Source organism: Glycine max, chromosome 19 (assembly GCF_000004515.6).
Source record: "Glycine max cultivar Williams 82 chromosome 19, Glycine_max_v4.0, whole genome shotgun sequence".
Lineage (NCBI taxonomy): Eukaryota > Viridiplantae > Streptophyta > Magnoliopsida > Fabales > Fabaceae > Glycine > Glycine max.
In genome coordinates this window covers 42,670,297-42,690,399 of record NC_038255.2, presented here as the reverse complement: position 1 = coordinate 42,690,399, position 20,103 = coordinate 42,670,297, and the positions used below count along the sequence as shown (strand labels likewise).

At 31.4% G+C, this 20,103-nt stretch overlaps 2 protein-coding genes across 6 annotated transcripts; both read right to left on the bottom strand.

The window, feature by feature from the left end:
• Nucleotides 1-3,720: 3,720 nt before the first annotated feature.
• LOC100793731 (E3 ubiquitin protein ligase DRIP2) lies at nucleotides 3,721-9,932 on the bottom strand. Its single transcript, XM_003553433.5, has 7 exons — nucleotides 9,126-9,932; nucleotides 8,428-8,527; nucleotides 6,702-7,032; nucleotides 6,087-6,532; nucleotides 5,914-5,964; nucleotides 4,933-5,005; nucleotides 3,721-4,216 (listed from the first exon to the last, which is right to left on the bottom strand). The coding sequence occupies exons 1-7, from the start codon at nucleotides 9,238-9,240 to the stop codon at nucleotides 4,043-4,045; spliced, it is 1,290 nt and encodes a 429-aa protein (XP_003553481.2). The 5' UTR covers nucleotides 9,241-9,932; the 3' UTR covers nucleotides 3,721-4,042.
• Nucleotides 9,933-12,570: 2,638 nt separating this feature from the next.
• Nucleotides 12,571-16,355, bottom strand: LOC100799368 (magnesium transporter MRS2-I). Of its 5 annotated transcripts, none has more exons than XM_041012585.1 (11): nucleotides 15,932-16,351; nucleotides 15,816-15,845; nucleotides 15,525-15,669; nucleotides 15,275-15,444; nucleotides 14,436-14,510; nucleotides 13,718-13,942; nucleotides 13,578-13,622; nucleotides 13,439-13,483; nucleotides 13,264-13,293; nucleotides 12,980-13,102; nucleotides 12,571-12,849 (listed from the first exon to the last, which is right to left on the bottom strand). In XM_041012585.1, exons 1-11 carry the CDS (start codon nucleotides 16,169-16,171, stop codon nucleotides 12,763-12,765), a joined length of 1,215 nt encoding a protein of 404 aa, XP_040868519.1. In that variant the 5' UTR covers nucleotides 16,172-16,351; the 3' UTR covers nucleotides 12,571-12,762. The 5 variants fall into 5 exon arrangements, with proteins under 5 accessions (XP_040868519.1, XP_003554279.1, XP_040868522.1 ...); XM_003554231.5 differs by having other exon boundaries at nucleotides 15,275-15,396; nucleotides 15,932-16,344; XM_041012588.1 differs by having other exon boundaries at nucleotides 15,775-15,845; nucleotides 15,932-15,978.
• Between the last annotated feature and the right edge of the window lie 3,748 nt (nucleotides 16,356-20,103).

The following is a 20,103-nucleotide window of genomic DNA, read 5'->3' as shown; positions in this document are numbered from 1 at the left end:
AGTTTGGGAGAAAGATTTCGTGTCTTTTTGTCTGCTCGTTCTGCAAATACGTTAAATGGGTAGCACTCTAGCGGATGTTTTCTTGGTTTGGCAAAATCGATTTCTCACCTTTAATAATAGATGATACAATGTCGGAAATGAAATGGATAAAGTTTTATAGTGTGTTTGGATGAAACAATTCAATAGGAAAATTTATTTTTTAAAATATTTAAAATGATTTATGATAAAATAGCTTGTTTGAATAAAGTATTTGTAAGGAGATTTAATTTGTGATATTTTTATGAATCATTTTGATTTACTAAAACAGTGAGATTTCAAATTCTCTAAAAAAATAAATTTTGAAATTTTTTTTTGAAAATGCTCACTTTAACTCATGTTTTTGCTCGTGACTCTTTCTCACTCAACACTCAACTATGAGTGACTAAAGTTTTTACGGTCGATATCGATATAAGTTGTTTTTTATTGGCGTGGTCGAAGTTTTTTTTGTCAGAATTTTTTCGTATGATGTCAACCAAAACTATTTTTTACCGATATCAATTAATTTTTTTTAGATGATGTTGGTTAGGGTTATTTTATCACTAACATCAGTCATGAGAAATTTTTGCTAACGTCGGCCAATGATTTTTTTGGCCGTTGTCATCCAAGTTTTTTCAGTTGATGTTGACCAACAATTTTTTTTGTCGACATTGGCTAGATTTTTTCTACTAACATCGGTCATGACTAACTTTTGAGTAGACACCTGTTAAGGTTTTTCGGTCAACGTCAGCTAGGTTTTTCCAGCTAACATCAGCCCAAAGTTATTTTTTAGTCGATGTTAGTTAGGGTGTTTTTGGTAATGTCAACTAGATTTTCTTAGCCGACGTCGGTTAGGATTTTTTTGCTAACATCAACTAGGGTTTTCTGGCTGACATCAGCTAGAGCTATTTCTTAACCACATTAGTTAGGATTTTTTGTTGATATTGACTAAGGTTTTTTTTGTTAACACCAGCGAGGTATTTTTGATCGACATCAGGCATTACTATTTTTAGTCAACATCGACTAGGTTCTTACCGTCGACATCCACTAGAGTTTTTTTGGTCGACATCGATCAGAGTTATTTTTTAGCCAACTTCGATTAGGGATTTTTCGGCCAACGTTGACCAATAATGTTTTTCGGCCGATATCGGATAGGTTCTATTGGTTGACATCGACCAAGCTATTTTTTAATCGATATTGGGTAAAAAATTTTGTCAACGCCTGCTAGGATTTTTTAGGCCGACGTTGGCTAAAAATAACCTTGGTTAATGTCATTCGGAAAGACCCTAGTCGATGTCGGCCAAACAAACCCTAGTCGACGTTGGTAAAAAAATATAGCTAATGACCCTAGCTAGGATTTTTTAGGCTGACGTTGGCTAAAAATAGTCTTGGTCAATGTTATTCGAAAAGACCCTAGTCGGTGTCGGTCAAACAAACCTTAGCCGACGTTGGTAAAAAAATCTAGTCAACATCAGCTGAAAAATAAACTCAACCAACGTTAGTCAAAAAATAGCCCCGGTTGACATCAGCTGACAAATATTCCTGACATACTTTGACAAAAAAAACCCTATTTGATGTCGACCGAAAAATAATCTTGGTTGATGCCGGTTTAAAAACATCATTGATTGTGGCCGGACAAAACAACCATAATTAAAATTATCAATATTTTGTATTTATAAATTATTAAAATTTGAAAATATTTTTTAATTAATATTTCAAAGTTAGATTGTGTTTATTTTCTATAAAGTTTAATATTAAAATTTCATCTATTTAAAATATAAAATTAAAATTTTACATACAAAGAAAATTGAATTGTTCTATCTAAACAAAAAATTTAAAATGAAAGAAATTTGAATTGATTTATCCAAATAAAATATTTAAAAAAAGAAAGAAATTAAAATTAAAGCAATTCAAATTGCTTGTGGTATTATTAAACTAGTAAAAGTTAATTTATAAGAAACCCAATTAATAATAGATGCATCTTTCAACGACTAAAAAGGTTTACTACTATAATTCTTGGCTGGTTGCTCCAAGATGTGGCCAATTAAGAACATGGGTTCCTAATGGCATTATTTTGAGTTTGCTTTGGAGGGAAAGCGTGTGCCTTTTGTGGTGGTCCGGCTACTTTTGTTCGGAGATGTGATTTGTTGATTATGACTCGCATGTGTTATTCTCCTCTGGGAAGCATGTGAGTGTGAGTGGAATCTTGATATCTCAGATATCTTGATTCTTGGATTTAGATAGAAAAATGAATCTGGTCACTCCATGTTGTGAGAAATGAATCATAACCATGATTTTTTTTAATACTATGGCTACTCGCTAGACCATGAAAGTTTGATAATCATTGCCACTATGTTTTCTAATGATTATTAGTTTATGAGAAATTATAATAATATATTCTTTAATATATATTCAATGATTATATATTTTTCCTGAAATTACTAAGTGTCAACCAAACATTTTTATATTTTTTAGACATAATATTTTTGAAAATGTAAGTATTATACCTTGAAGTAAATATCTCCTGAAGTCAAAACTATTGTGAACGAGATCATGGTCCTCATGCTTGATAGTGCTTAAACCTACTTTATGCTATTTAAAGAAAGTAAACTTTTGAAGTGTTTAATTTGAATGAAAATAAAATGGATGAAAATATGTGAGAAATAGAATGAACTTTTAAAGTGTTTAATTTGAGAGGAATAAAAAATTATTAATACATAATAATGCAATTACATATTTTAAAAAATAAAAATTATATGGAAATGAAATAAGCATGATTAAATAATAACAAAATTACATATTTTGAAAAATAAAAAATAGTGCAACAATGCTTTTACTATCAATAGCAATAATTAATAATATATTTTATTAGATTGGAATAAAACAAAATAAAAATACATTTTGATTTTGAAACAAATCAAATAAAATTTTTTAGTTAAGAAATGTTTTTTTATTGATTTAATAAGACCTATTAAAATTTAAAATTTAAATTTAATTCACGAATTATTTTTCATGTTTAACAACAGTTGTAATTTTGCAATAGTTGAAGGTTCCCTATTTTTCTTATTTTCCCATAAAGGAAATAAGTTAATTAAATGAAATAATATTTACATATGTTAATTAATCTCCTTATAATTTCTAACCGGATGATCTCCTTTCTTAATTGATTGGTTTAAATAGTCCCGGCATCTGGAACAAAGGAGTATCCGTTTAAAGTAAAAATATTTTTTTAAAAAAAATATAAAATAAAATACTTAATTAATATAGAGTCACATGACTCGTTAAATATATACTCAAAATATTAATCATATTTATAATACATGAATGGATAGGTTTGAAGGGAAAAATATATACTTTTTAGTATTTTTTTTGTCAGAAAATATTTTCATAAACTACAACAACCTCAAGTAAAAGTAGTATTTTCTTTTGAAACTTTTGCTTTTCTTTAATAAATTTAATTTGAATGTACTAATAGTATATATATTTTTTATATTGTCATCCAAACATATTGTTTCATATATAATTAGTTTACTTATTTTTCTTGAGATTAACAATGTAAAAATGTTAACACAGTACAAACAAATTAATCTCTTTTTAAAAACTTATTTATTATAAAATCTTTATTATGCTCCGGTGGAATGTAGAAACAAACAGATCTAGTTTGCATTTGTTGGCTATTGGAAAACAAACAGATAGAATAAAGGGTAAAATAACAAAGAATCCTCTAGATTCAAATGTCAAATTCTCAACAAACTTCTAACCAGGCATGGTAGCCCATAGCTTCTTATACCTAAGTCACATGTGCACTCCAAATTATAGGAATATGCGAACTTAAACCAAAAAAAAATGTTGGTCATGAAAAATCAGGATGCCTAGATTAATGAACAGAAGGGTATGTTTTTATGGAGAGAATTTCTTTATAATTTATTTGACCTATCTTATCCTATCCTCCACAGTGGTGATGGTAAGTGACTATGCTATGAAGAAGATTTTCAAGGTGCATTAAAGTATGAATGGGGAAACATGATCAAGGGTCTGGAACCCTCCGAGCATAAGCCAAGACCATGACAAAATCCTTTGCTGAGGACCCAATAGTTGCTGGAATTCTCTGTGACGTGGGCGCCGTATCCAGCCACAACTCAACCAAATTATATAACTGCAATGTAGGGAGCACTGGTTGTCCCACACATTTAATCTCAACCTGCAAAATCAATTAACTCAAGATGAGGAAATATATAAACGGGCAAAATCTGCACACACAAAAAATCATGAAAAGAGTAATGTAATTCAACTTGCAAGGTTATTGGTACAAAATACTCTATCTTGTCTCAAATACAAAAAAAAAAAAATTCATACTAATTAAGAAAATCAGTTATCGTCATTTAGTTTTACTAACCCTATTTAAAAAATGAGTCAATAGATCTAATTTCTCTTAAAAAAATGGTTTATTGGTGGATGACTGTGTAAAACTATTTTATATTATTAGTGTATTAGTCTAATTTCTCTTAAAAAGATAAACTTTTTTCCCGAAAGTGTCCTTCACTAGAACTTAATATCAAGAATAAAAAAAAAGTCACTGGAAAAATCTCAATTAAAGTAAGGGTATTTTAGAGATAGTTTCATTAAATAAGGTAAAATTAATTAAGATTTGCTTATAGAGTACAAGTTAGTACAGTGCAGTTAAAGTTGCAACAAAAGAGAATTGCTTATTATATCATCGAACCATGCAAGTATGACAAGAGCTTCAGGACAATGAAATTGTTGATGCTTTGGTATAGCAGACAACAATAGCTTGGCCCGCACAGATACAAAAGAGTTTTAACAAAAAATATGCTTCAAAGAAAAGAAGAACAAGACAATAAAATCTTTCAGGTCCAGTCGATGTTTTTTGGATGTATTACTAACGGAAAGAGTTACCTCTGTTTCACTTGTCAAATCCAGTTTCTTCATTAGGTATTTTTGGATGAAAGAGACGGGTACACTACCATCCCTGTGGCAAACAGAAAATACATTGTATCATTTTCTAGTTCAGTTAGATTTCTACATCTTAAGAAGCTCTAACAGCATAGATAGATGGATAGAGGGGCAATAGTTTCTCTAACATGTTTCTGTCATGTAATAGCTGGCTGAAACCATTTAAACTAGACACACAAAGCCCATAGACATGGTGAAGATGCATTACACAATCAATATATCTCATGCACAGATATCCTTATTCAAAGCCTGAAGTTTGATTTACACTAATGCTCTCATGTCCATGACCAACACAGTTGAGATATAATGTAAAAAATTGAAAATTTCTTCATTACGTAATTTTGGGTAAATGTAATGAGTAATGACTAAAAGTGGAATAGAGGAGTAATATCTTCTTTATTAAAGGGCAGAGTTTATATGAAACCTGAAATATAGATGGATAATCTACACACAAATAGATGTTCTTCCAATTCCCTGGCTATGAAAAGCTGAAAAATATTTGCTAGATGTAATCTAGAGTTTGTTAGATGTAACTTTTTTTTTTTTTTTTAAAAGTACTTCTTTACATTTTTAAGCATTTGCTGATTATTATACAAGTTAATAAGATGTCAAAAAAAATATTTTCCTTCATAACAATTTCATAATGCTGAAGCATAATTTAATGGAAGGTCAAAATGATTTACTTCTTTTTTCTGTCATTCAATATGTTGCCTGAAAGTTGAAACTCACTATAGGGAGATAAGCTAAACCAACAAAAATATTCATGAATATTTGTATAGAGATTCACATATATAGTAGCCAGTAACATGAGTTATACATTGCTCCAAGAATGACATTCCTCTGTTAAAAGCATGCAATGCAATAAATCAAAACTAAAGTACTAAACAGTGTCAATAAAGGCATAGGGAGCCCATAGGAACTTACTTTATTCTCAAATAACTTGCAGGAATTTGGGGCAAGGGATCATCTCCTTCCCTGAAACATTAGTTTAATATTAGTGCTTAGAAAGATATCCAAAAAAGGATGTGTAGAACATATTTAATATGCAAAGGATTTCACATTATAAGTTATTTAGTTTCAAAGATTTGATATCTCACTGGTTTTCAGAAGCCACTAAGGAGAACCAAATTGGACCAGTCCTTGAGAGTCTATTATTGCTGGCAGAATCCAGCACAGCTTGGGGTGATATGCCAGATTCTCCAGAAGCAGGCTCTTTTTTCTTGCGTATTCTGCGCAATTTATTTGGTTTTGCTGTATCTGAAGAGACAGGATAAGGGCTACTCTTTTCATCCTCAATTTTTGCCTTACGTTTATTTTCCTTATTTTTTATTTTCAGAACTTGAGAATCGCTCTCATTTACTTGATTGGTTTCTAATTTAGCATCAGACCCAAGAATATTAGACTTGAAAGATTTACTCCTACTTGCGACTTCTACTAAACAATTCAAGGGTTTCCAAAGATCCAATTTTGCATCCCATGGTTCGGCACCATTCTCTGATCCTTTATTTGGGATGGACTGACTACCCTCGCAAGGGGACATGCTCTGCACAAGGAAAAAAAAAGCGTAAGCATAATAATATTAGTAAACTAATGCTACTATAATCCAGGAAATCAAATGAAGTTAATGAATCAGGATCAAGAATATTAAAAATAAAAGTTAGAACAATATACAACAAACTCAAAGAGACAGGTCAGATTGTCTCTGCTATTACCTGTCCAGAATTATGAGCAAACTTATGTGAAGTGTCAGGTGAGCTTGAACTATCAGGACGATCTTCTAGTAAATATTCCTCTTTTTTAATGGGCTTTTCAATGGAAAAACTAGTGGACCGCAAACCACTAGCCTTTCTTGTAGGCTTTGTTCTTCTTCCTGTCATGGTTGCCTGTGTAGATACCCTTGGTGTGCTGACCACCAAAGATGAAAGAGATCTCTCCTTTCTCCTAGCTGGTAATGGTACTGAGGTGACAACTTCAGGTGCCTTCACCTTTCTTCCCTTTAAGGGGAAAACTTTGGCCCTTACATCTTGCAAACTGTGGTCTGGCCTGGTAATCAGAAACCAAAGTCAGTAACTTTGCATGCAGCAATTCAAAAGAGAATATCAATATCATCATGATGCAGTTTTGTTTGATTGTATTTTTTTGAAAAAAGTTTTATATGTGCTTCATTACCAAAGCCATATATGGAATGGTAGTGTGCTTAATTCTTTCCAAAAAACAAAATACCCTCTTTTATCAGTCTTCCTGATCTACTTCTTTTCAGATAATTTAGATTACTCTCTTTCTTTTTTCCTATCTGGAAAACTCAGCAATGCAATGATTATAACCCCTATTCTTTGATTCAAGGTCAACACTATCTATTTTTAAAGTGCCACAATATTTTGCTGTCCTTTTATGAACAATAATAGAATCATCACTTGGAATAGAATCATACGATTTCTTTTTGGAAGATAAAGGAAATTAGAAAAATTTAAATTTAAATATTCTCAAGTAAAACAGATACTAACTCCCCACCTTATTGGTGTCAATTATCTCAGTCATTTCATCAATTAATTGTATGACGATCATTTTTACCCAATTCCTCCTAACTTTGTTTCCAACTAGAACTTCAGATGAAAATTTATTAAATGCCACCAGCTGACAGTAAAAGATATAAAAACATGCAATTTACCGTTACTTCAATTTTTTACTTCAATTGAATTAAACACTTAACATTTATAATGCCGTATACTATTAGACATATAAGGAAAACTATTTAAAATAAATTACCAGCATTACTATATATAAATCATCAACTAAATTATTGAAAGATGTCAAACTGGGAACATTTTATTATTTCCCTGTCTACTATAGTTCACATGAATGTATTAACCTGACAACTTTCTCATGATAGGAGTGGATCCTTCTTATGTTAGTTTTCACAAAGTAACAAATTAATATAACATTGTATCGATAGCAACATCAAAGCATGAACATTCCTCATTCATGCAGACTGTTACAAGAGCATAATGCCACCTAAGAAGAAGATCAGGTAACAGTATGGTCTATGACAGCTATTTGTTTATTTTTTCCTCAGCCACGACGGTGTTTCAACAGATTTTGAAAGATCAACAGTACTCAACATCCTTATAGCACATGTCTCAACTGATCAACAACATTATTCATTTTCAAAAAATAAAAGCTTCCATCTTGTAAAGCTATATCTCCATTTTAGCAACCTTGTAAGTTGTAACAATAATTAAGGTGTGGGTTGCAAAAAGATAGACTCTTATTGCACAGCATACCAAGTTAAAGCAAACACCTTTCATGCATATTCAACAACTTACAGTAGTATAACAGAGAGCCGTTTTATTTATTTTTCTTTTTAAAAGAAACAAGTACAAGAGTATAATTATATATAAGGGTAACTAGGACATCGATTAAAGGCAGGGAGGAACTGACCTCAGTTTCTCGAGTGGAACACAACCCAAATCAATGTTGCATATTGGACAACATTCTATCTCCTCATCCGTAATTTTATCATAAATGCACTTCCTGCAAACTGAGTATAGTCCAGAAAAAAAAATTCAAAAGAAAATCTATTAGTTTAGTTGGCACACAACATGCCTTGTACTAAAAAGAAAAAGTGCATGCAAAGATATCAAATTAGACCAGAAATTGACTTTAAATGACAAATAACAAACACCAAGAGAACTATTATTATTCCACAAATGCAAGAAGCGGCACAGTAATGATACTAATATGCACGACAAATTGTGTTGTGCAATGAGCATGCAGTAAGACGAGGATTGAAGCTGTTACACTAAATGAACAGTGGTGGGTGTAGTCAAAAGTTAAAACACATTCCACAAGTCCACAACAACAGAACCCGCTGAATACGCGGCCAATCAAAACCACAATGTTTCTGACCAGCATCCACGTCCTCCTCGACGGGATTAGTTAGAGAGAGAAGAACCAAAAAGAAAAATAAAAAACAAAACTTTTATTAAACACGTCAAATTACGAAATACCCATATCTCTCTCCGGTTACGCAAAGTCCAGATGCTTCCCCAAATAGTGAAGGAAGAAGCCAAAGGAGAAAAATTTGGGAAATTTCACACGGGAAAAGAGAGAGAGGAGGAGGAGGAGGAGGGGCTCACACGTGTGGAGACATTCGGATATGGTTGTGGCTTCTCTGAAGAGCTTGCCGCAGAGTGGGCAAGTCATGCATGCTGCAATCGTGTCCCTTCGCACTTTCACCACCTGATTTGACATGCTGCTGCTCCTCCTTCCCTCCTCGCACGCTCACTCCCTGCTGCTGCTGCTGCATGCTATGCTATGCTGTCACCGCGCCTGCACCTCCCAAATTTACGTCCATTTCGTTGCAATCAGGGTCTGCATTAAGAACACGAACGCGCGGTGTGAGAAAGAAAAGGAAGAAGCGTGCGTGGAGAATGGATGAAGCTGCTGTTGGTAATGGTAGCGATCGGTGGAGATGGATGATAATAGGGAATGGGTCGGTGAGATTCGTGAGGATTTGACGTGGGTTATGGTAGATTTGCCAGAGGAAGTTTCTGTTGTGATGTGTTGTGGATGATCTGAATCGAGAGGACCTCTTCGAGCATGAACCGAAACCGAGTGTTGTGTGTTTCTGTTTGTGTTTAGTTTGTGTTTGTGTTGTGTGTGTTTCTCCTCTCTTTCTTATGTCTTTTTTTTTTTTATCTTTCTTTTACCTTGAATTTTCTTTTTGTTTCTGGGGTGAATTTTATTTTATTATTTGCTTTTGAGTAGGAAAAAAAAGTTACGGACAATTCAAAGGAAATATTTTAAGGACATATGTTCCACACTACAACCAACGACAGCTAGAAAAAAAATAAAAATAGAAATAAAGGACAGCTAGAGGAGTTAAGGGGTTGTGATAACGTGCGCAGGGATTACATTGCGCGCCGTTGGGCAGCGTGTCATGCGGGAGGGTCCATGATAGCGGATGGATAGGCTATGTTGATAGGGCAAGTGCCTTGGGGAGGAATGTGAAGGTCCTTACCAATTAACATATACATAAACTTTTGAAAGGCTACCTACCAATTTCTCAATGTCTTATCTCTATTTATTTATTTATTTAACATCTAAAATACAATGGAGTGGGGTGTGCTGTGCTTAGTTTGAAGGTGTTGAATTGGATCCGTTGAACCTTGTTTAGGAGTCCTTTACTAGGTCCAGAATGTTTTGCTAGGTCTTATTAACGGATTTAATTAGAATGTAATAGTATAATTATTACTAAGTGTGAATCAATTAACATGAAAAAAAACTGTTATTCGGAATGATAATAAATAATATATCCAATGAATATTTGTAAAAATTATACATGATGGATAACATAATTGCCCACTTAATGGGAATGAGTTTAGATATAGATAATTACCCACAAAAATTTAATAATGATAATAATAACAATAACTAATATCACGTTCCTTAATCCACAAACATAAAAATAAATCATGTTTGTTATTTGCTAAGATATAAATCATGCTCCTTAATTTATTTATTTCTTCAGAAAAGATTAGATTTTTTACAGAGATAAATCACATTCCTCTTTATTTATCCAAATTTTTCTATTGATGTTTTATGATTCTCATTGTTATGTTTTGTAAAAGATTATTGAATAAAATTTAATTTTTTCTGATGTTTTATGATTATGTTTTAAAAATATTTTTAATAGGATTTTTATTTCATTATTATAGTATTTTAAATCAATATTTTATTTATCAAGGTTTTATAATTAACTAAAGTGTGGGAATGAGCATCAGCATGGGCATCCAGGTAACCCAACATGAAAGGGTGCAGATATTAAAGTTATTATTCCAATGGGTATGATTTAAGTACAACTAATTTTTTGAAGTGTAGGTATAACGACATGTACTATAGTATGTTGTAGTGATTCTATGTGATTTGAACATAATTATCTCTGACAAATAATACTTGTGTTCTAAAAGAAAAAAATAATATCTAATTGATATTGTAAGATTGGTAATTTTTATAATAATTATTTTTAAAATAATATTTAAAGTAAATTTTAGTTAATTTTGAGTATAAATATTTTACCAAGAGAGTTTATAAGTTCAATTGATTAAGAAGTTAGGTGAGTAATTATAAACTCATTTGATTCCTCCAAATAAAAAGAGTGAATATTTTTACAGTTTATATATCAAAATTAAACTCTTTATAGAATCAAAACTATGGTGCACTAAAATTACTTCACTGTGTATCCTTTAAATTTTGTTAGATCTAGCAATGTCATTAATATATTTTAATTATTATATTCAATTTACTAAAAGATTTAGAGTTACTTTTATTAATAGGGAGACCTTAAAATTCCACTAAATAATCAGAAGTGGAGTTTAATAAATAATAAAAAGTAATAAAAAATTCACGTAGAAATGTTAAATACGAGTCTGAATGTCATATGCTTCGCATTGAAGGTTAGTTAGGAGTACATTTATCCTCATCTTCCTAATCCAGAAAGAAAGAAAAAAGTTTAGGTGGCTCAGTTGGAGAGTTCACACCAAATTACTCCAAAGTCAAAAAGCAAATTCAATTGGTTTTGTCGAAAAATGGGAGTTGCCAAAGGAACATGCTATTTTCGTGTTTATCTTATTTGCAAAAGGGTCCCTCACAAGTCCACTCTATTTTCTCATTACTGCATCAGTGTGCCGAGTTCAGACTTATGAGGACATTGCCCATAAGTTGAGTTGAGTTGAGACCATGCGCAATTGAGTAATTGAGACTCGAGCTTCGTGCAAAAAAAAAAAATACATCTCAAGAATAATCCACGTCAGAGTTTAAGAGAAAGTTTTGGGAGTTTGAAACACGGTGGATTTGTATACTATTAACATAAATAATGACCTGGGAGAAATGCTATGAATAATTACATCTGTCTCCATTCTTTTCTTCTACTAGTACTTTTTAATAGTATCATTTAATATTAGACAAAATAAGCCAATGTATAATTATTGGATCAAAAGGGGTGGAAAACGGCCCGAAATTCAGAAATTGTCGTGAAAAGATGATGATAATAGTATGATTCTGGCCCGAATTTACAGCCGCACGCGCATAATCGATTTGATGAAATACCTTACATTAAAAAAGTGTATAGAGAGGATAATGGCAGATAAAATGCAGGTGTAATCGGCTAAATTTCTCTTCAGAATCAAATAATTCTTGTCGATCACTTGTACTGAAAGGAATTGGCTATTCTTTTTTTACAGAAGGAATTGGCTATTCTAAAATATACAAGATAAAGTAAGTGATCCTAATTTTTGATGGAAAAAATTAATGATTAATATTTCAGTACGCCCATAATTTATTGTATATGCATACATGTTAACAGTTAATTTTATCATCAATGATTGAGATTACTCATTCATTTTCTATAGTGGATTGTTCACTCTAGAGGGAATATGAACTAAAAAATAAAAAATAAAACTAACAATGGGTTTTACAAATAATTATTATTAAAATAATACTCAATGCATTCATCTTGCCCACTAATAGTCATTTTATCTAAATTGCGAGTTAATTAGTTAGTTACAAGATAAAAGAATATTATAAAGAAAGTCTAGCTCATGATTGAATAGAATAAGTGAATGTTATAAAGTTCTGGTACTATATTTGACCCTCCATATAGAAAAAAGATAAAAGCAAATTACTATAGTATTGTTTTGAGGCAATGTGTCGAAATTGCCTACTTTTGACTTAACCTGATGTCTCCCGACATGCATGCTTTATTCTTTTCATTTTTCAAGACCCAACAAGGCCTTTGCGTCGGGCATACGATACTATGGATAAAAACAAGGATGCACAAACCATTCCGCCAAAGATCACCACCTAAAATTATAAAATAAAAAAATGAATTGAAAATAATCAGGAAATTGGAGCTATATACTCTCTCTAATCTCTATCACTCACTCACTCAAACCATTCCTTTCTCATATTGTTGCAAGTGATATGTACATACCCATTTAAACACATGTTCATGGCCTGGTGCTTTCCATGTATATGGTATGTTCATACCAAATATTGCAGCCACCAATGAATATAAGGACATACAGACAGTCCCGGCACTAATGAAGAGCTCTAGCTGTACCAAAGAATGAGAGACAATAACACTAGTACTTAAAGACATCATTCATGGCTTTGGTAACAAATGTTTCAAAAAATGTTTGTGTCAATAGACATATTGATATTGATACTGATACATAACCTCATAAGGAGAAAATAACCACCTTGAAAAGCTTATACCTGAATCAGTTGATTTCGGTGATTGTCAAGCTGCATGCATGTGCGACATGTTACAAACAGTTGTTATGCTATAAGTGGTGTGTTCAAATTCTGTTCAAAAATTCTAAACTTTTACCCCCTCTTTTTCTGATAGTAAGAGCTTAAAATCTACAAAGTAGTTGTTCCTAAAATTTACCTGTATGTTGATGTAATCTTCTGTGTCATCGATATATTCTCGCAACTGAAATAAGGGAAAGTATCAAAATAGCAAAGTTTATCACTTAGTACAAAACAGAAATACAGTAGGAAAGATTAAAAGAAAATGCAGTTCATACTGTGGCCAATTTATTTAATGTGCCGTCAATTTGCATGAAATAGGCCTGCAAAGGCAAAGCACAACATTGTTCAGTTTAATGCAATTCATTTAAATAATCCGGTAGTATCTGGCAAAATTAAAGATGAAAAGTTTTGTAACCTCAAGTAACATTTCGAGCTCCTCAACATCATTCTCCCTTTGAACTGTTGTTCCACTTGCTCTGCTTGATTTGTGTCGTTTTGAACCTGTATTTGGAGACCCATAAAGCCAGTATGGAGCATCAGAGCTACTAGTTGGAGAGGATGAAGCAGCCAATTTTCTTGATAAGTAAAGATCAGCCATGTCGTCGTCGTCATCAAGTAGGTTTTCTAGTTCATCCCTAATCTACAAGAAAGCTAGCCAAGTAAATGGAAACAGAAAAATATGGATTCTAATATTATTAGGAAAGGGATAATCAGTGACAGGTAAGTTAACTACTACTTAAGTAATGAAGACAGCAATACCACATTCTTCTTTTGGAGCAAAATAAGTGTTGCATTTAAAAAAAAAGTTGTCAAAAAATAAGCGTCATATTAAAAACTAACATTTGTATATTAAAAAAAAGTGTCATATTTAGTTTTCCAATTAATATTAATTGTTTTTTTCCACTAATATTCTAATAAGTTTTTAATGTAATATTAATAATAAGATTAGTTTTGTAAAATTATTATTTTTATTTATTTATTAGTTTTTCTTTTTCTGTATAAAACAACTTAAAACTAAACTTATTTTGGGAGGGAAGAAGTAATAAAGAGCCCGTAAACAACAAAAGGAAAAAGGGGAATTCACTTGTGAGAGGGAAAGTAAACAAAAAAAATTATGTGCTATTTCGACATACCTTTTGAACTCGAATTGTCAACCTGGTCATTGCACATTTCAATTTCCGCACTCTATCCAAATTACGACTACTGATCTGGACACAAGTGCCATTCAACCAGAATGGTGTGGAAGGGGAAAAGAAGGAGAAAGTGTCATAACTTTGTGAGAACAGATAATGGGAAATCAAACATTAACTGGCAAACACCAGATTTTATATAACAGTATTAGTTTTAGTCCATAAGGATTCTACGCTGTCTTTCTGGAAGATGTTTATCTAACTCCAGAATCGCTTTGCTAGCTTAAAAGGGGGAGAATAATTAAAAAAAAAATGATATCACAAATTATGAACAAAATTGTTTCTTTGCTTAACTTTTAAATTGACATATTTTGTTGGCAATACAATGGTGTCAAGATATATTTAAGCTTGAAAAGATTTATCAATTTATCATGCTTAATTGGACAGAGCAGGGGATTATACAATAATCATTTAAATGTACAGAAAAATCATAGCTCCCAGCCTGGCATTTCATGCATGCATTTTGCTTCATCATAGAAGAAAAATATAAATATACATCTCATTTTGAGGTAGATTTGGATAGAAAAAGAGAGATAGGAAGAGAAATGGGTAGAAAAAAGATGGAAAAGAGTGTAAATGCATGTTTAAAAGTACTCATAGCCAAGGTTTTAAAAAAGGTCCATAACTGTGATTTTGAGCACAACGTCAAGGCTTTTCAATAATATCAATAAGCGCAACAAAATCGAGACCATGACCGCAGTTTAAAACCTAGGTAGCCATGTAACAAGGTGAAAAATCTATGAAAAACAGAAAAACACACAATTCTTATGCAAAGGCTTTACCTTAGAGGTCAGTTCGTCCAAAGCTGGATAAGCAGAAGTCTCTAGCTCTCTCGTTCGTGCATCAAGGAAACTACAAATTGCCTCAAATAAAACTTCCAAAGCTCGTATCTCAAATGGAAATTCTACCAGCCATAAAAGCCAATTTTCCATTATTGCAACAGAAGCAAAAACTAAAGAACTCAGAAACAGAACAACACTAACACTGTTTGATTATAGTAATAATTTAAACTAAAATATTTTCACAGCGCACCATTTTCTTCTCCACCTTCACCATCTTGAGCACACGCCTCTTCTTCTCCTTGGCCTTGCTCAGCAGCACTTACTTTGGGTAACCGTCGTCGAAGTTCCTCAACAATTGGAACAACGTCATCATCCGTTGGGTCTCTTAGCAACACCTGCATCACCAATCACAAACAACAAAACCTGGCAAAACTGAAAACCGATATCATTTTCACTACATCACGGATTTTTTAAGAAATCAATATAGATGGTTTCCTCACGAATTTTGATTTTTCCAGCACTCTATCAACATCAAACATACCTCATCTGCAGTGATGATAGCTTTAATGTGCTGCAAAAGGAAGAAATCAATAAGATGTTAAAACAAAATCAGAAAGCAGAACAAAACAAGTGAAGGAAAGAAAGTGTTTAATTTGCCTCTAAATTGAGAACAATGACTTTCTCTCTGCCCAAAATGGTGGAAGGATACGATAAGAGAGGGTCGAGAATCCGAAGATCTCTGGCGTGAATTTGAACCAGGCGCATGATAGCATACTTATCCGCATCAAGAACAGTGCCTTTGCCATAGTGGTCCAGCAGAATCCAACTTCTGGAAACTGCAGTTTTCTTCTTTACTGAAGAGGCTTGAAGCTCAACCACAGAGCCAGCAAGAGCCATGGAGAAAGAGGGTTATGAGAAGAAGATGAGACAGTGATGGTATCATTTGGAAGAGTTAAGGAGCAATGAAAGATATCTTGCATGAGTTGATTTGGTGACAGGTTAGTGGGGTTGTGAGTGGCAGTAGTAGAGAGGAGGTTAAAAAAAAAAAAGGACACAATTATGCTTAACACACGCTTAGGTTTGAACTTTGGGAGGAATGAAGGAACCACGTACAACGTTGGAGGTAATTCTTGGTTGCACTTTTTCTCTTTTTAGTTTACATCTGTCAATTTGACATTTGCACGGGGGATAGTAATTCTTTTTTCTAATAAATATTTAATACTTAAACTCCAGACATTTAAATAAATTCAAAAAATTTAAGGTGAATTGATCCTCGTATTTAGTGTATTTAGTGTTATTGTATTTTGGTGTAAAAAGGTGCCCATACATAAATGTTTTTTTATGGTTGTTAAAATCTCTTTCCCTTTGGTTGATTGTTATTGATGAATCACCTTTACAAATATCTGTGCTTTCTTAAAATTCTGAGTGCCTTAAATTACACATAATAAAGTTGGCTACTTCGAGTTCTTTTCTTGAAAAAATGGACTACCTACTTCTAGTCTTCCACCTGTCAACAAACGCATGATTATTATAGCTACCAATATTTTTCAAGTGTGATATTATAGCCCACAAAATATTTGTGTGTAATATTTAATAAAGTTATATATTTAAAGTATTTGAAATTTGCCATTAAGTTAAAATAATCTTGTATTGATTAACGTACGTGCGGTCGATGCTTTTATTTGCAAAAATAGTGAATTGTACTTTATAATTATTTTTATGAGTAGAATTGTATTTTTATATAATTCATGAAAATAAATATTTTTATTTAACATGTTAAATGCGACAAATATCTGAAATACAACTTTTTTAAGAAGAAAATGAGGAATTTAAAGATCATTCAACTCAGAAATCGAGGTGAAAAAACTGATATTTAGCGAGTTTCTAACCAAATTTCCAAATCAAGAGTCATGGCAAATTATACCAGAATATCCGCAACCATATTGCAATAAACAGGAGAAAAGCCACAATAATTAAAACCAGGAAATTGCCAATGGCCTAGTGAGAAATTGACAATGCCGTGGACAGTAAATGTCAACACCATCGGTGCTGTGATCCATTCTGGAAAAGGACCACACATGTGAAATAGGCCCAGAGATCTCATCAATTTGTCATAATTCATAAGCCTTGCTCGACTTTAACTTCATAGCCAGGAATTTTTCTTGTCTTCTTTTCCAAATTTCTGTGAGACTTCAGAACAAGAAAGACCTAGTCACTTTTTAACATTTAACTTAATCCAATCCAATTTAAACGGATTGGTTTTTGTTGATTTTTCAAGGAAAATATTTAAAATCCAACTCAAACTAATTTGTTTTTAAACAATTTGAATTAGATCAACATATCAAAGTATTTAAATTTGGCTGTTATTTTTTCAAATCCAACATTTTTTATAAGCTTATTTTTTTTATTAAATAGAATACACATTACATATAATTGTTACATGTAGTTAAATTGTGAAAGAAGAAATCAAGGGAAGAATCACATTGTTCTTATAATCATCACATACATTAACATATTATGTTAAACATGGTTTAAAAATTGTAATATAATAAACAAGTTCAAGTTTCATACATACAAAATCCCAAAACCCAAAAACTGAAACTATTATGATAAAGTTTGAAAATTTTAACATTTTCAAATAGTTAAATGAGTAGTATAGGTAAAACTTCAACTAAATCTAAAATATTTTAAAATAAATGAAAAATCATAATTGATATTCTACAATTAATCAAGAGTTGAAATTCTAATTTTACGAGAGTAACGGAGTGTAATCGCGAGAACTGAGAAAAAAATATAGTCTCACTCTTAATTATTAAGTCTAATAATAACAATAATTAATTTTTTAAATTTAAAAATATATTGTATACAAAAATAAATAAATAATAATAATTCATTTCAAGTTAACAGGTCAATCGATCGAGTTAATAGGTCAACAAGTTCAAATATTAAAACTCGTGATTTAACCAAAAATTCAATGCATTTGAATGGATTTGGTTGGATTTGACTCAATCACAAAAAACATTCAATCCAAAATATTTGAATTAGTTTTGTCAATTTAAATTTATGGGAGACCTATACCATAAGCACCCCTCAATATATAACCCAAAATAGTTTAAAAATGGAATAAAATTCACAATGAGACCATCCATGTAAATTTCATCACATAAGAGTATGTAAGAAAGAAAAAATATTCAAAAGTATCGTGGTAGTATTTCTTGAATCAAAATATATCAATTTCATACAAATATGAGGAAGTATTGTCGTCCTCACATGCATGAGTGTGTATTTACATGGGAAAAAAAGTCTATAAAAAAATATTTTGGGAAGGGAATTGACTTTTCTTTTACTCTAAATTTTTGTTTTGTTCTTAATAGATCTCTTCTTGTCCGACGACAGAAGTAATCTTCTTCCTTAATTGAACTCATTCTCTAATGGGGAGTGAGGTACTTGAAAAGAGGGTCTCACACTTAAATAAGTGTATATATGTATATAAGAGATATGTGTAATGAATGAATGTCACTTGGCTGCTTTTGCTGCTCTTCTCCTATTAATAATTAAGGACCATAATCAAGTTGATAATCGCCCATGTTGTCCACTAAAGACAATGTGTGATCGAGGTGGTCGGTTAACCAAAGCCAATCTCTCATGGGTCATATGTTTAAATATACATTTTAAGTGCTAATTGAAAATAAAATAAAAAGGATAAAAATAAGAATTCAAAAACGAAATATAAAAAAAAAAATACATTGAAAGTAAACGAGTACGTAGATTTAAGATTTGATAATAGAACCTTATGTCTCATGACTTGGACTTAAATGCTTTCTCTATTTTTACTTGCTGTATATAGTAATTCATAGACAATTTACATCAACTATAAATAACTCTTATTAGTTTGAAATTTTATAATTTACATAACTAAAAAAGAATTTCTACGTTAGCCTATTTTTTTGGGTATCCGTGGATGAACATACAGGCTTGCAACGACAAGAAGTCAAAATTTTCAATAGTATACAAAAACTATTCGGTCGCAATATTATAAAAGTTGTCTAGTCCTCGCTAAACAGTTTTTTAAGTTTATTTTTATTATTCACTTTTTTACTCTCTCCTTTTTTTAAAAAAGAAAACGTGCTATGCACATACAACACCACTAATTTGTATAAAATCTATCACCTAATATATGAAAATGTTATTTTGTTTACATTGAAAATTGTATTGTGTTCTAGGCTCCGGTTTTCAAATACTCTTGTATTCTTATTATGAAATAAAGAGTTTTGTATGTATTGTTATCGTAGAAGTTTCTATTATGTCAATATATAGCCTCTTTTATTAATTAATAAAAATAATTTTTAGTATAATTTTTAAGATAATTATTGTAAAAATTAAAAAATAATGATGTATTGTAGATTCTGATATAAAAAAAAAAACAGTATAAAAGTTTATAAAATTTTCTCAAATAAAATTGTCTTATATTATAACGTGCCGTCATGCGACTCACTACAACGGGCCGGGTTAGTGCTGTACGATATCTAATCTCCATGCTCCGCTTGTTGATTGATGAATGAAATACGGATATTTTCGTCACAAAATTTAAAATATCATTAGTACGATGTAAGACTTTAGCTTGAATTAATCTCTGTATGGTGTTAAAACAAAGCTAGTATTTTTTATAATCTGTTTTAATATAATAATTTAGAGATTTTAGGAATGTAAAATTTTAGTAAAGAATTGTTTAATAATTCAAAATTTAAAAGATAAATTTTTAATAATAGTAAATAATTCGTAGATTATTAAATGTTTTTAACTTAAGATAGTTTTAATTGATTTGATAG